Source organism: Alligator mississippiensis, chromosome 15, assembly GCF_030867095.1.
Source record: "Alligator mississippiensis isolate rAllMis1 chromosome 15, rAllMis1, whole genome shotgun sequence".
Taxonomy (NCBI): domain Eukaryota; kingdom Metazoa; phylum Chordata; order Crocodylia; family Alligatoridae; genus Alligator; species Alligator mississippiensis.
The window spans coordinates 19,041,286-19,056,094 of NC_081838.1; the positions used below are offsets into that span (position 1 = coordinate 19,041,286).

The 14,809-nt window shown below is 58.4% G+C and overlaps 1 protein-coding gene across 4 annotated transcripts in view; it reads left to right on the plus strand.

Annotated features, from left to right (window-relative positions):
* Positions 1-1,592: 1,592 nt before the first annotated feature.
* ADAMTSL4 (ADAMTS like 4) overlaps positions 1,593-14,809 on the plus strand; it is a 28,114-nt gene continuing 14,897 nt past the window's right edge. For 2 of the 4 annotated variants that reach the window (XM_059718634.1, XM_059718637.1), the window contains exons 1-2: positions 3,777-3,888; positions 13,607-13,760. In XM_059718634.1, the coding sequence (XP_059574617.1) occupies positions 13,732-13,760 (29 nt within the window). In that variant the 5' untranslated portion in view covers positions 3,777-3,888; positions 13,607-13,731. Of the gene's footprint in view, positions 1,728-3,776; positions 3,889-13,586; positions 13,761-14,809 lie in introns of those variants that run through there. The other 2 variants (XM_059718636.1, XM_019490891.2) reach the window with 2 other exon arrangements.

Here is a 14,809-nt window from a genome sequence, read left to right on the forward strand (position 1 = left end):
AAGCAGGACCAACCTCAACTACATTATCTCAGCCAAGGCGTTGTCTTAATATCCTCCAAGGATGGAGACTCCACACCTCTCTGGAAGCCCGTTCCAGTGCTTCACCGCCTTCTGGGTGAGAAAATTTTCCCTAATATCCAACCTCTACTTCCCTGTCTGCAGCTGGAGCCCATTGCTCCTTGTTCTGTCATCTGCCCCCACTGAGACCAGCCCAGCTCCAGTGTTGGAGAGTAATAGCATAGCTATGGGCAGATCTAGGATTTTGAAACAGGGGGTGCAGACGGTGTGGTGCATATAACACAACACGTATCTTTCTCCGGGTCAAAAAACCCCAGAGGCATTGCAAATATGCTGGGAGCCTCGGGCTATAGTCTGCAGTTTAAGATGGAAGCAATAACAAATGGATCTGCCTGACAAAGGGTGTTTGTGCCCAAAAGCTTGCAAAGAACAATTTTTCCAAATATTTAGCTGCTCAAGTAAAAGATATCACATTTTCCCAAAGAACCTCACAGGCCTCTTTATTGGAAAGGTCATTAATTTGCTCTATCATACCCCGGGTGTTTAAAAAACCCAGCAACAGAGGCAAAAACAATACATTTTGAGAGCATGTCCAGAGCTTTACTAAAACTTTGTCCCCACGTCTCAGTTTGTGTTTTGAGCTAGAGGTAAAAACCAGTCAGCTGGGCTGCGAAATAAGAGCTCCGTTCCCAGGAGCACCTAACAGGCGGCAGAACTGCAGGAGAGCAGATAGCTTGATTAGCGGAGCATCGAGACAGTTTAAAAAGAGCGAGGGTCGTTAATACATGTCATGAAATGCTGAGAAGGAAGAGCCCAACGAGTCAAGAAGTTGTGACTCCCCAAATAGAAATGCCACTTCTACGGCCGGGTAGTTTGGTTTAAATTTGGGGTGCACGGCATCAATGCACCCCCTGCCCCGATCCACCCCAGCCTCATACAGCAGAGTAACTGGATAGTAAGAGACCAGCACTGCTGCGTTCAGCTGGATGGCGTCCACAGAGCAATAAGTTATTTCCAAATTAAAAAAAAAACAGCTGAAAAGGAACATCTGGAGTTAGCAAACTTCTAAGCGCCTCGGTGGGGAAAGGCTCAGCTGAGGTTGCTCTTCATCAAGCAGATGCTGGATTTTTCCCGCTTTTCTGGAAATTGGGGATTGCAGATTTTTCTTCTAAGGTGGGCAGAAAATGGCCCCGTTGTGCATGTATGTGTGTTTTAGGGGTGGGCAGCGGAGGTGGGGGATAAAAGGAGGAATTTTGAAGTCACTGAAACATGTCGCTGATAAAGACAGAGACATTTTTGTCCCCGGCGCGACCTTCTTTTAACTCTCTGCAGCGTTAGAGTTGCTGGACGGTCGGGCTTATTTTGCAAAGGCTCTTTGAAAGGAAAATTCAGAGCGTTTCAAACAGGTCAACCTGGCACGGTCCCAAAATGCCATGTTCTGGCTTGATAGCAACATCCCCCTTATCTGGACAGACGCAGGACTTTTATTCTCCCCTCCCCCCCCAACACACAACTGAAAGCATCCCCGACCTTCTCTGCTTGGGAGTTTGTGCATCTCATGCTTCCCAGAGAGGAGCCGGGTCCTGCCAGACGGTAATGGGGAACCCCAACCATCCACGCGTCTCATCTTGGGGGTCCCAAGGGATGTTCGGTTATTAGCTTCTGCGGGGGCTGGGCACAGGCAGCAGAATACCAAGGCCACCCAGCAGGTTAGTAGCAGATATGGGTCTCCTTGCTCTAGCGGAGACCCGGGATGAGGTCCCTGGATGGCATCAGGGGGCAAAAAGGGGTATTTGAGCCCCTGTCTTCCAGCCCCCTGGCGTGGGGGGGAGCCTGGCCTGCTGGGGATGAGAGCCAGGCCTGGGCTGGTGCCAGCAGTTCATGCCAAGCCCAGGGAGCTGCATCTCTGCCATCGGGAGATGGTTGGTTTCAGGTTCCTGCTCCGATCTGGGCTGCCAGGGGCCGGCGGGAAGGGGAGAGCAGAGAGCACCTGGGAAGCCATCGTGCTCCTGGCCTTCCCCCAGCTGCTCATGACCCTGGGGAGAACCGTGGGGCCGGCAGGGCTGCGATCCCGGGCCCAGCAGCCAGTGCATCTCAAGGGACCTCCAAGAAGGGGGTCTGATCTGGGTGTCACCAGGCTGGGAGCATGTTACTTGGCCTGGTTCCATGGGGAGCTCTTTGGAAGATGTCTCTTGCCCTGCATGGGGCCTGCAGCTCCAGCCGCAGTCTTGGCTAGCGCCTGCAGGACCCCTGCCAAGTGAATAACCTGCCACGCTCACCCCGTGGGCCAGGGGCTGGTTCCTTGGAGAGGCCAGAGACCCTGGAGGGGGGGTTTCCCAGGCCCTGGAGCAGTGGGGGGCAGGTGGGCCGCAAACACCCCTGCCCACCCTGAGTGGCACTCCAATGCCCTTCTCCTGCCCAATGCACTGCTCTGCTCTCTGCTCCCCGTGCTGTCCACCGCTGTGCTGCCATTCCCCACCCCAGGGGTAACTTTCTCCTGTGCCCGTGAGAAGCAGAGCACTGGGCTGCCGGATACCTGGGTTCATTTCTCCCCCCAGTCTGCCAAGTGAGCTCGATCCAGTTCTGTCCCCTGCTGCGTGCTTCGGTTGACCTAGGTGTGAAATGGGGATAAGAGCACTGACGGCTTGGGGGCGAGAAGCTGCTCTGCGAGACCCAGTGCGAGTGGGGGGATCTGGGCTGAGGGTTTATGAATCGTTTCCAACTGCTCCTCTGTGCACCTGGATTCAAAGGGGCGCTCGTCTATCTGCTGCTGCCCCGGTGGCACTTCACCTGCCCCAGCTGGGCCCTGTGCTGCCCAGTGCAAAGCCGCAGGTTGCCTCTGCTCCCAGTGGGAGCCCGGATGCCTGGGTTGTCTCCTGGTTCCTCCAAGCAGCACCACGCGAGCTGGGACAAGCCCTGGGCCTGATCTGCTCCATGGGGCTGGGGAGAACCAGGGACAGGGCTGGGCCGGGGCCTCCTCCAGACCGGGGCAGGTCAGGAAAGGCCGGAGCCAGCACAGCTGGGCCCTGCCGGGAGGGGCTATTCATGGGGGGACTGTGTGTCTGCCCTGTAGGCTGGGGGGTCTTCCCCACAGATTGTGTGTGCTCCCTGTAGCTGGGGGTCAGGTGTGTTCCCTGTCGATCTGTGTGTGCATGTGTGTGTGTGTGTGTGCGTGAGTGTGTGTATGCGTCTTCCCTGTAGCTTGGTATTGATGTGTGTGTACACAGGTGTGTGCATTCCCTGTAGACTGTGTGTGTGTGCATCTCCCCTGTATGGAGACAGCGTGTGCATCTCCCGTGTGTATGTTGTGTGTGTGTACTCTGTAAAGCTGTGTGTTCATGTGTGCATGTGTCTTTCTTTCCTGTACAGAGTGTGTGTGCACGTGTCTTCCCCGTAGATTGGTATTGATGCGGGTGTGCACAGGTGTGTGTGTTCCCTGTAGACTGTGTGTGTGTCTGTGCATCTCTCCTGTACAGAGTGTGTGTGTCTCCGGTATGTTGTGTGTGTGTTCCCTGTAGAGCTGTATGTTCGTGTGAGTGTGTGCGCGTGTGCGTTCTTTGGAGAGAGAAAGTATAGAGAGTGTGTCAGATAGGGTGTGCAAGCTGTGGGTCAGTGTGTGTGTGTCCCCCAAGCGCGGGGTCTTCTCGGCACAGAGGCAGTGGCGGTGCCGGTGCGGGCCGTGGGAGCCGCCCGCGGGGCGGGGCGGGGCGGGGCGGGGCCGGGCCGGGCCGGGCCGGGGCCGGGGCCGGGGCCGGGACGAGCCCACCGCGGCGGGGCAGCGCGGGCGGCAGGAGGCGGAGCGGCGGCGGCGGCAGGAGCCCGGGACGGGACCCCGCGCCCGGCCGGCCCGGGCAGCGCCGGCAGCAGCAGGTAGAGCCGGGGCGGGAGCGGGAGCGGGAGCGGGAGCGGGATCGGGGCCGGCCGGCGGGCGCGGGTGTCTCGGCGGCACCTGCCACGTGTGCGCGACCTGCCCGGGCCGGGATCGGGGCCCCGCGGGGCAGAGCCGCCCGGATCCCCCGGCCGAGGGGCATTGGGATCTGGCCCCCCGGCCAAGAAATACTAGGATCCGATCCCCTCCCAGCCAACAGACACCGGGATCTGATCCCCCCCCTCCCCGGGATCTGGTGTCCCCCCAACAAACACTGGGATCTGGTGCCCCCCTCCCCAGCCAAGAGACACTGGGATCTGGTCCCCCTGCCGCCAAGAAACAGTGGGATTTGTCCCCCCCCAGCCAGGAAATGCTGGGATCTGGCTGGACTGGGGGTGCTGGGGTCACTGGGGCACTTTGGGTTGCAAGAACCCCCCTCGGCTTCCCTTCCCTTTACCCCCGGTCCTGCCCCTGCCCCTGCCCCTGCCCCAGGGGCATCTGGAGCTGGTGACTCGCACCCCGCCAGCATGTGCCGGAGGATCCCGGTGGCCCCAGGCTCTGCCGCGCGGCCCTGGGCTGGAGCCCGTTCCTAGCAGGATTGGCCCCCCCGGGCAGCGGTGCCCCCCTCCCCCCTGCCCTACTTTGCCGTCCAAAAATGCTTCAGATTCTTTCACCTCCCCGGCCCGGGGACAGGGCAGGGATGGGACGGGAGTGTTTACAAACACAGCCATGTCAGCGGGGCCCAAGGGTGCCTGGCATGGGGGCGGCATCCAGGGGTGCCGGGGCCGGGCCGTGGCAGTGCTGCTCGAGGGATTGGGTGTCTGGGATCCGGCACCGAGGACTCAAGCGTAGATGCCCACCGGGGAGAGACTCCAAGGGGCTTTCCCCGCAGCCCTGCCCCATCACCCAACCCGTCAGGCTGGCACCGTGGTCCCGGAGGCTAGAAAGAGCCACAAGCCCAGGCAGGACAAGCCACGAGCGCCGGGATGTAAGGCTGATCTGGTCCTAGCCTGCCAGCCCCGGCGGCTTCAGCTGCAGTTCCCTGCCGACGGGGCTGGTAATGGGCACCAGGGCTGGCAGCCAGCAGCTCATCGCCCCTCTGTATGTGACAGCCGGCAGCCCCCAGGCAGGGTGTTTTCCCCTTCGGGCTTTGGGGAAGCTGTGGGAGGTCCAGGCCTCCTGACCCCAAAGCTCAACGCCTTTCCACACCGGTGCCCGGATTATTTCACAGCAGTGCAGCCCCAGAGATCCCAGCCATAAAGCAGCTCCCGCTGCAGCGGGGGAAAGCCCACCTGCGCTGGGCTGTGTCCCTGGGGTGGGCTTTGAAGAGGTCGGGCAGGGCGGCCAGGAGCAAGGACTCCTGGGTTTCTTTTCATCCCCTTCGGCCGCTACTGTGCGACCCAGTTCGTCACTTCCCTTCCCTCCGGCGCTGTCAGCGACAGTTCGAAAGCCCTGAGTCAGGCCCCTCCGGGTGCCAAAAGCAGAAGGAGCCGGGCTGGGAAATCCAGAGGGGGAAGAAAGGCCAGAAACTCGGGCTGGTCCTCCCAGGGGCAGAGCTGAGATTCCCAGGACTCCGGGAGCAGGAGCTTGGAGGAAAGCTGCCGCCATGGGGCCATCCTCTGTGGGAGCTGGTAGTGCTTTCTGGGCCCTGGGGAAGGCGGCTCTGTTGTAGCAGGGGTGGGGGTGGCACTGGGAGCCTTGCCTGAGAGAGGAGTGCGAGGACCAGAGGGCTTGAGAGAGGGCATGGATGGGTGATGTGGGACCACGTCTAGATTTCGCCCATGAGGGGCTGCCTGGGCCATGCCAGTGCCTGGCCATGGCAACCCCGAAGCCCACCCCAGGACGGGAAACTGGTTGGGTAGGGCCTGGCACTGTGTGCTCTTGGCACCTCCAGAATAACCCGTGTTTGTAGCAACTGAGAATGGGCACGGGGCTATTTTAGGGCGATGTTCGGATCGCGAGGCAGGCTGAGGGCAGGGCAATGTGTGCATGCGTGTGTGTGTGTGTGTGTGTGTGTGTGCAGATTTGAGTGTGTGTGTGTGTATGTGCATATGTGCCTGTGAGCTGGTGTGTGTCTGCGTGCATGTGTGCACTTGCGTTTGCATGTGTGTTTGGGGGTGTAGATTTGTGCGTGCACATGTCTGTGTGGCTGTGCAGGTTGGCATGTGTGTGTGCATTTGCATGTTTGTGTGCATGCGTTTGCATGTGTATTTGTGCATGTCCATATTTGTGTGAGTTTGTGCACATTTGTAGGTGTGTGAATATGTGTGTGTTTGCATTCATGTGTGAGCTCGTATGTGTGTGCATGTGGGTCTGCATGCATGTGTGTGCGTGTGTTTGCATGTATGTGCATCTGCATGTTTGTGTGCATGCGTTTGCATGTGTATTTGTGCATGTCCATATTTGTGTGAGTTTGTGCACGTTTGTAGGTGTGTTAATATGTGTGTGTTTGCATGCATGTGTGAGCTCGTATGTGTGTGCATGTGGGTCTGCATGCATGTGTGTGTGTTTTCATGTGTGTGCATGTGCATGTTTGTGTGTGTATTTGTGTGTCTGAGAAGGTTTGCTTGTGTGCGCATGTGTGCGTGTGCATGCATAAGCTTGTATGCATGTGTGCATTTGCATGGATGTGTGTGCATGCATTTGCATATGTGTTTGTGTGCATGTCTGTGTGTGTATTTGTGTGCACACGTGTGTTTGTGTGTGTCTGCATGTGTGTGTTTGCATGCCTGTGCGAGCTTGTATGTGTGTTCATGCATGTGCATATGTTTGCATGTGTGCTTGTGCATGTATTTATGTGTATACATGTGTGTGTATGTCTGTGCAGGTTTGCATATGTGTGCCGGTTTGCGTGCGTGCATGAGCTTGTGTATGTGTGTGCATGCGTGCACATGCGGCCACACTGTGCAAGGGTGTGCGTGGGTTACGCCTCTGCCCGGATCCCTGCGGACGCAGGAGGTCATCATCACACTCACACACAAGCTCATGCATGCACACAAATACACATGTGTGCACTCCCTTGCCCTCATCATCTGCTCACCTTGGACCCGGGCTAAGCCCCGAGCAACATGGTGGCTCGGGGCGTGGATGGCCACATGGCCCAGCACAGCCTGCTCCCCACGGACGGGAGGATGCACCGCGAGCTTGTCCAGCGCATGATCCCCTCCCTAACGAGCTGCCTAATGAAAGGGCAGTGCCGGGAGCCCTGGGGTTGTCCTAGAAAAGGGCTTATCCCTGGATATTTGCTACCCGCAGGGTGCAAAGTGTAGCGGAAGGTGCTTGAGCTTTTTCCCAGACTTCATCCCCCTCCCGGTCAGGCTGGTATGGATGGGGAGGGCTGGGGGGTTACCTTCCTCTGTATCAGGGGGCATGGTGCCTCCCTGGCATCTCTGGAGGACATTTAACCCCCTTTGCATTGGCAGGACACTGCCAGCCTTCATCCCCTGGCTTGACCTGGGGCAGGTTCAGAGTCTCCTGGTGTCACTAGGCCTTGTGGTTGTGCAATGCAGCTGGTTGTGTCGTTTTAGGACTAGGTGATACAAGGACGTGTCTGGGACGGTCTCGCCGCAACTCCTGGGGACCCTTCCAGCCTGGCTGGTCTCCGATTCAAAGCTCTCCCAGCGGTAGGGCCCGTATCACCGAGTTCAGCTGGCCACATACTTCTCGCTGAGGTTTCCTTGAGTGGGAAATAGCCAGTTTGTGGCATTTTTGTGGGGAACGCGCCCTGTTTCAGCCAAGTCGTCTGCCTTTTTTTTGTCAAAGACTTGGCTTAAAAAACAAAAAAAGTTCCTTTTCTCAGCCACCCCTTTTTGGATTGTAAAATTACCAAGAAGCGGGGCTGGAAGGGACCTCCAGAAGTCACATCTAGTCCGACCCTTGCTTGAGACAGAATCAGCTCTGTCCAAAGCATCCCAGGTAGACCCATAATCTAACCACATCCATAATCTAACCTCTTTGTCCAGCTACCGTCGACCCATGAAGCTGTTCTGCACGCTGGGGGGGTGGGAGTTTCCCCTGTTATCCAAGTATTGAAGACCCCAAACTGCCAAGAATAAAAAATGCCCAGTTTTTGGGTGGCTGCTGGAAACAGAAGCATTTATTTTTAGCTGGTTCTTGGAGTTTTGATGGGGGAAAGTATCAGAGAGAGTTTTGCGGGGTTCCCCAGGAGGTGCCTGGTGGGGTGTGTGTCACCTTTTGGCCCTCCTGCTCATGGGGCTGGGGTCTCGGGATCCCTTCCAGACGGATCCCTCTAAGCCAGACCTCTTTGCACGGAGAGATCTGCATTGATCCAGGCCTTTGCAGCCCCCGTGTTGTCTTTTCCCGGCCTTGTCAGCTCTGGGGTGGGGTGTTGTGGCTTTGGCGGGCCGGACCCCAGCTGGCTCGGGCTGCGGGAGAGAGAACTTTTGCTGCCTCTTGGCTCCGCGTGCCTCTGGCTGGCTGCTCTCTTGAAGCAACACTCCCCCCCACCCCTCACTCAAACAAAAGCAGCTTGATTTATCCCTGCGGAGCAGATGGGAGCCTAACGAGTTGGAACGGCCGTGGCTCCGAGCGAAAGGCCCACCCTGGTAATCGGGGGGCCGCAGGCTCTGGGCCTGGCGTGGAGGCCAGCAGGGGTGACGTCACCACAAGTGTGTCCTTGACTCTGCCCCCTGGGATGGGGCTGGACTCCTGTGCCCTGCTTCTCTGGAGCGAAGGGGGACAGAGGATTCGGGCACCTGGGTATCAGGGAGGCCCCGTTGCTGTGATCGGAGCTGTGCACCTTGGAGAATTAGGGTGTGCTCTCATGCTGCTGGTCTGTGGCTCAGTTTCTCTAGCTGGAGATCCCCAGTTCACCCTGCACAGTGGGAGGGAGGTGGTAAGGTTTAGGCTGTGAAAGTCTTACGTTAGGGTGGGAGAGGGGTTGGATCTAGGAGATGTGGCTCGTCCCACTGTAGAGAGCAGAAATGTTTGGTTTCTGGCTAGTGTAGGTGCCTGGGGGGAGGATGGGGGTGTTGATTTGGGGCCCAGAGCCCAGCAGGGCTTTGCCCCTGTCGGGACTGTTGGGTTCACTAAATCCAGGCACACTGTGCAGGAGAAAAAGTAACTGCGAACTTTATTTGTGGAGCAAGAGGCAACCTCTGCAGACCCTTTGTTTGGCTCTAATTAGCCAGCTTCACTGAGGGGCTGTCTCCTAGCTCCTGACTTCTGTGACCTTCTGAGCACGGGAGCGTCTCTAAATTATAACTTCCGTCGTTACAACCCCCATGAGGGCAAAGTCTTTGAAAAGCCAGGTCCTTGGGCTCTGCCCGGGTGATGAGACCAGTCTGGGCCCGGGGCTCCAGCCCTTTTGCATCGTTCTGCCCCTAGTGAAGGGTGGCATGAAAGCGAAGCTGCCAGCTTTCTGCTGGTACGGGGGCATGGGTTCAAGGACTGGGAACAGCAGTCAGGTGATACACCCTTAACCCGTGTAACTCAGGAGAGGCTCTGCCCTGAGCCGGGGGGTTAATGGATCTTTATTGCTAGAAGCACGTTTGGGGTCAGGGCCGGAGCTGCAGCGTGCAGCTAGCTGTTAGCTATTGGCGCAGGCAAACCGCCTTGCCCGGTGGGGAAGGGCAGAGGAAACGACTCTGGGAAGAGCCTCTGTGCTCCCGGCTGGCTGGCGGTGACGGCTTTTTTTCTGTCCCACTTTCCTTATTGCCCTCAGCTGCTGGAGAACGCGGGCTGCTTCCTGGCCACCCTCTAGATCTTCCCTGGCACCGTGTCTCCAGTGTCTGAGGTCACCGTGGCACCACTGCCAAGGCTCGTGATCTCATCAAGGGACTCTGGATGCAGGGGGTGCTGTGTAAAGCCCCAGCCCCCGGAGTCCCGTGATGAGAGCCTCTGAAGGCACCCGCCAAAAGAGCTGCCAGCATGGGAACATCTCCAGATGCCTCCAGGGAGACCTGCTTCCAAACCCCGAGGTGCTGACAGCTGTGCCTGATGCTGGCAAGGGCGGCCGTGCCGTGACGTGACAGCATCAGGCGGGGCCTTTGTGAGGCCCTTGAAATCATCAGGGGCCAGAAACCCGGGATGGGCAGGACCTTTTCCAAGCAGAGCTTTCCTCAAAGGCAGCTGCTTTGGCACCGGCTCTGCTGCTGTCGTCGTTTTTCCATGTGCTATTAGACCAGCTTGCTAGACTGTTAGCTCACGGCATCCACATAGATCCCGTTCACTGCATGCAGGCATCTGCCTCTGCTCTCCCCGGACCCTCTTTTTCTTCCCAGAGGGGATCAGGGCACCGGTCGGCATTGTGCGTGGGGCTGTGGGTGAATGGCCCCTTCTGGGCCCCACCCGGCTGCAGCTTTCCAGGCGCCGAGACCTGGGCTTTTCCAGCCCCGTGCAGCCGCCTCTCCCGTTCCAAGCTCCAGGACGTGCAAGATGCATGTTCAGAAGGAAAGCGATGACTTTCCAGCTAGACAGAGGCAGCGGCGGGGAGAGCTGGGGCCAGGTGGAGGACTCCAGCTGGGCTTCAGAGAGAGCTGGGCTGGGAGCAATGCCAGGGCAGTGCTGCATCCAACCCCCCCGGGTTTCTGATTGCCTCCCGTGGAGGCCAGTGGCACAGGCAGTGTTTTCCTTTCCTCCGTGGGACCAGAAACCCAGAACTGAGCTGGGCCTTCCAGGCACCCCCCGGCCTGGGCAGTATCTGGGTGCAGACGGTGCCGGGTCTGGAAACGTTACTGGGATCTGAGTGCAAGTGGCCCCCATATGACTTTCCTCCAAGTGTCACTAGTCACCTCTGTGCCTCAGTTTCCCCAGCTGCCTGACGTCACTGAGCGGGGAACGTTGGGTGAAACCCACCTTTGCTTTCCTCATTGACACCGCTGCCAGCCTCCCAGGGATTGGCCCCGTGGGGGAACATCGCATCCCAAAGAGGGTGTCCAAGACAGGTGCAGCCATGACGTCTCCCACGGACTTGGTGTTCGACGGGGGGAGGGCGTGAACTGTAGAAGCGGGGCCCCGATAAGTTGGCCACCCCCCATCCTGGTGCTCCACGAGCGCAGTCCGAGCGGTCCTCAAGCACCAGCATTCACCACGTCTGCCCAGTATAAGCTCACGGCCTGGCAGCTCTTCCACCGCTCCCCCATCCCAGAGACATGGCTGTTTCTAATTGCCCGCTCGGTCACCACCAATTTGGACAGATGCAGGGGAACGCTTGGATCCAGCCCGGTCGGGCGGGTGATTTATTGCTCCGTAATGAGGTGCTGGCTGGATCTCAGCTCAGTATAAATACCAGAGCGGGGACGCGCGGCGGGCAGACGGGGCATAGCCAGAAACTGAGGAGCTGTACTGATGTCGCTGGGGACTGATTCTCCCCAGGGCCCCTTTACTCCACTCCAGGAACGTAAAATAACCTTAAAGCAGGCGTTGTTATAATTCACCTCCCTTTTCTGGCCCTGCAGCCAGGGGACTTGGGCTGTATCTTCCCTGCAAGAGAGGCATGTGATCACATCTGATCTTTGATGCAGTAAGCTTCAGCTTGCAAAAGCTCGGGGGATATATATATATAGATATATATAATATGTATATATGCGTATAGAGAAAGGTGGAAGGCACATATATATATATATATATATATATATATATATATATATATAAGCTATATATATATATAGCTTACAAGGTGCAACTCTGCTGTGCCTTCTACCTTTCTCCATGCTAAGCCATAGTGTGGAAGAGACACCTGGAAAAGCTCTTGTCCAAGCTCTTATCTCCAGCAAGGCCAAGGTTTTTAACCTCCCGGCCTCAAATGACAACAGTGCGATAGAAACTCTAGGGTTTCCAGGAGGGTTTTAACTGGAGGCAGCTCCAGGCCTTCTAAAAAGCCCCAGGGCCGGGCAGGAAGTGGTTGGCTTCTCCCAGGAGAATTTTCCAGTGTTGGCAGCCTTTTCCCCTGTCCTAAATCATTGCTGGGGGTGGGGTTTGGGGCGGGTGTGTGATTCTCTGCAGGATCTGGTGCCCAGATCGGTAGGCCAGGCTTCAAGCTCAGGCTCCCGGGAGGTGTAAAAGGGGCTGCAATGCTACTTGTTTTGGAAGAGCAGTGAAGGCAGCTGCAGTCATGATGGGGACATGCTGGTGTTTTTTGTGGGACCCCAAAAGTCACAGGAAGTCAAACAGAGGGCCCCCACTCCCCTGGCAGGGGTTAATCTTGTGGTCTTAACACACCAGCCCCCCTCCCCTTTCCACTGCAGCCCCTACAGCTGCCAGCACTGCCTCGACATGCATGTTCATGCTGAGATGTTTGCCGTGCAAGTCGCTGGGTTTGTGCAGAGCCTGGCATGCTGGCGGCCCAGCCTGTGATGGGGGCTGCTGGGAGCTGACCCACCCCCCCGCCACCTGTCCGGCTGCAATGTCAGTCCCTTCTTTGCCCCTCAACCCCCAGCTTCTCCGTAGCCGCCTGCGCACTGATCTCAGTCCCCCTCCACTTTCTCCAGCCAGTTCCTCCCCATCAGCTGCATTTTTTTAGCCCATCCATCAGGTTTGTGGGGCTGTTTCCCATTACACGGTGCCCGGTGACAGATGGGTGAGCACAGGTGAAGCCTCTCCAATCCGGAGGATCACGTCCAGCACTGTGTGTCCAGCTCAGCCGAGCCCTGAGTATGTGGAAAGTCTGTGCTCCCCCCAGATGTGTCTGGGCAAGGGGGAAACATCTGGAGTGGGGTGGGGGTGGCTGCCCACCCACCCGGGTAGGAAGAAGCCAGGAAGAGTAGGAGTCAATCCAGTGTTCAGAGGGCCTGGGCATCCCCAGAGAGGAGATCAAAGCACCCAGCGCCTCTGCGGGACCAGAGGCCAGAGGGAGGTGATGACTGGATGAGGAGCAGGGACTTAGGGGGTGAAGGGGAGCCTGGCTTCACAGTGCAGGAAGGGATGCACGGCCCATGTGACGGCCACCGTGCCAGAGGAAATAGGTCTGTGCCCAGGCCTGTCTGTGTATGCTGGGCTGGAGGCTGCTGTTAGGCAGTGACCCCCTTGCCTTGCTGGGCACGCGGGCAGGAGATGAGGGGCGGCTGCAAGGCTTTGGGAGCTGGCTTTGCTCTGTGCCACGGGGGCACATGGTGGTGGGATAGGGGGACTCTCATGGCGGATCAAAGGGGCAGTGGAGAACACGTGTGGGAGAGACCAGCGCTGTCTGTATCCCCCCCAGCCACCACACTGCACCACTGCGCACCCGGCCTCTGCATATTGTTGTCCCTGGCTCTGGGCCTGGGATGTCTCCTGCCAGGTGTGGGGTGAGCAGTGAGTGGGACACCAGGACCCAAGGTGACGCTCCCTCTGGCCCATTCCTCCACTCCAGGCTGGGCTGGGCCTGGACGTCTTGTACCCCCTGCTCCCAGCACCTGCTCTGTGCCTGGGGCTGTGAGTCCCTGCTGGGAGGTGGAGCTGCTGGGTTTCTCCCCATGCACTGGCTGGTGGGGGCCAGGGGGCATCAGCTCATGGGGGCGGCAGACTCACGGTCTCCATAAAGCCCCAGCTCCCAGAGTCAGGTGCTTTAGGTCTTGGCTTGAACTAACAGTGCAGACTCTAGGACACGTCCCTGGGAGCGATAGCAGGGGCACAGATGAGCTGGGGCCAGTGTGTCTGGTTAGATAAGGGGCTAAGTACCGAAGCACCCTCCCAAACCCAGCCGGGTCCCAAGCCCCCACCCCAGCTCCATGTTTCAGGTGGAACCCAACGCAGCTTGTGACCCTGCCTCAATTCACCCAGGGAGGAGGACGCCGAAAAAGCCCCGGAGGACCCTCTGGACGGACCAGGAGCAGATGCTGAGACCTGGAGCAACCGGCTGGGAGTGAAGCCGGGCACTGCTCTCTCCCTTGGCAGAAGGAGCCAGGATGGGGACCCCACATGGGGTCTGTGGCAGGTACTGGGAACGGGTCTCTGGGGTGGAAGAGAGGAGCCTAGGCCCGGCAGAGCTGGCTGCCACCCCACGCTTCACGTGGCTCTGGGACGTGGCAGGGGGTGGAACGATGTAGTAGGGGCCTGACTGTGGGTGGGCAGTGCCCTAAACCCTATAGTCCACATGCAGAGGAGACATACCGTGGGCTAAGAGACTTGCCCAAGGCTGCTCATCCCAGCAGTGACAGAGTAAGGGACATGGCCCTCGCCACCCTTGGACTGTGTGTGTATATGTCACCCTTGGTGACCCTTGGACTGTCCTGCCTCTGTGGGGGTCTTATTCATCCAACCAGGCGGTCCCCGGCATGGGCCTGTGTTTATCTGTTCTGCTTCCTGTGTGTACATGTGCACGTGCCATCCAGCCAGGCTGGGGGTGGGGGGTGGCTGGATGGTCCCCTGAGCTCCCTGCCCCATCTCCCCCTGGGTCTCCAGTGATGGGGAGGGCAGGGCCCTATCGCTCCTGGGCAAGGGGCTAGTACTGATGCCCAAAAGCAGACCCCCACCCCAGTATCTTCAAGCTGGACCCAGGGCTTTGGGGAGCTGTTGCTTGAAGATGCTCTTGGCTCCAAAGAGCCTGAAATGTAAATACAGCACGAGGTGCATAAACAAACTGGAGGGGGACCAGGGGGGGTGAACCCTGGGACAGGCCCAGTCCAACCCCCACTGAGATCCTCCTGGCCGGACCCACCTCATGGGTCTATATCCCCCCGAGCCACCCCACTGGATCCCATCGGGGTGTCTAGGGCAGGCATCTCATTGGGGACAGGGGGTGGAGGATAAGAGCCTCCTACAGCTGCTAGCTGGTGGAGCGGCTGCACTGAGAGCCGGGCAGGTCGTGTCCTAGGGAAGAAATGAGTCATCGGGGCTGAAGCAGGGGGCGGCTGTGAGCGGAGACCAGACATCACAGGCTCCATTTGCAGGGCAGAGGATCCTCAAGGGTCCCCAGATGCCAGAGGCTGCACTGCTGGTTGCAGCCACCTCGTGGAAAGCTCCAGGGATGGAGATCCTACAGCT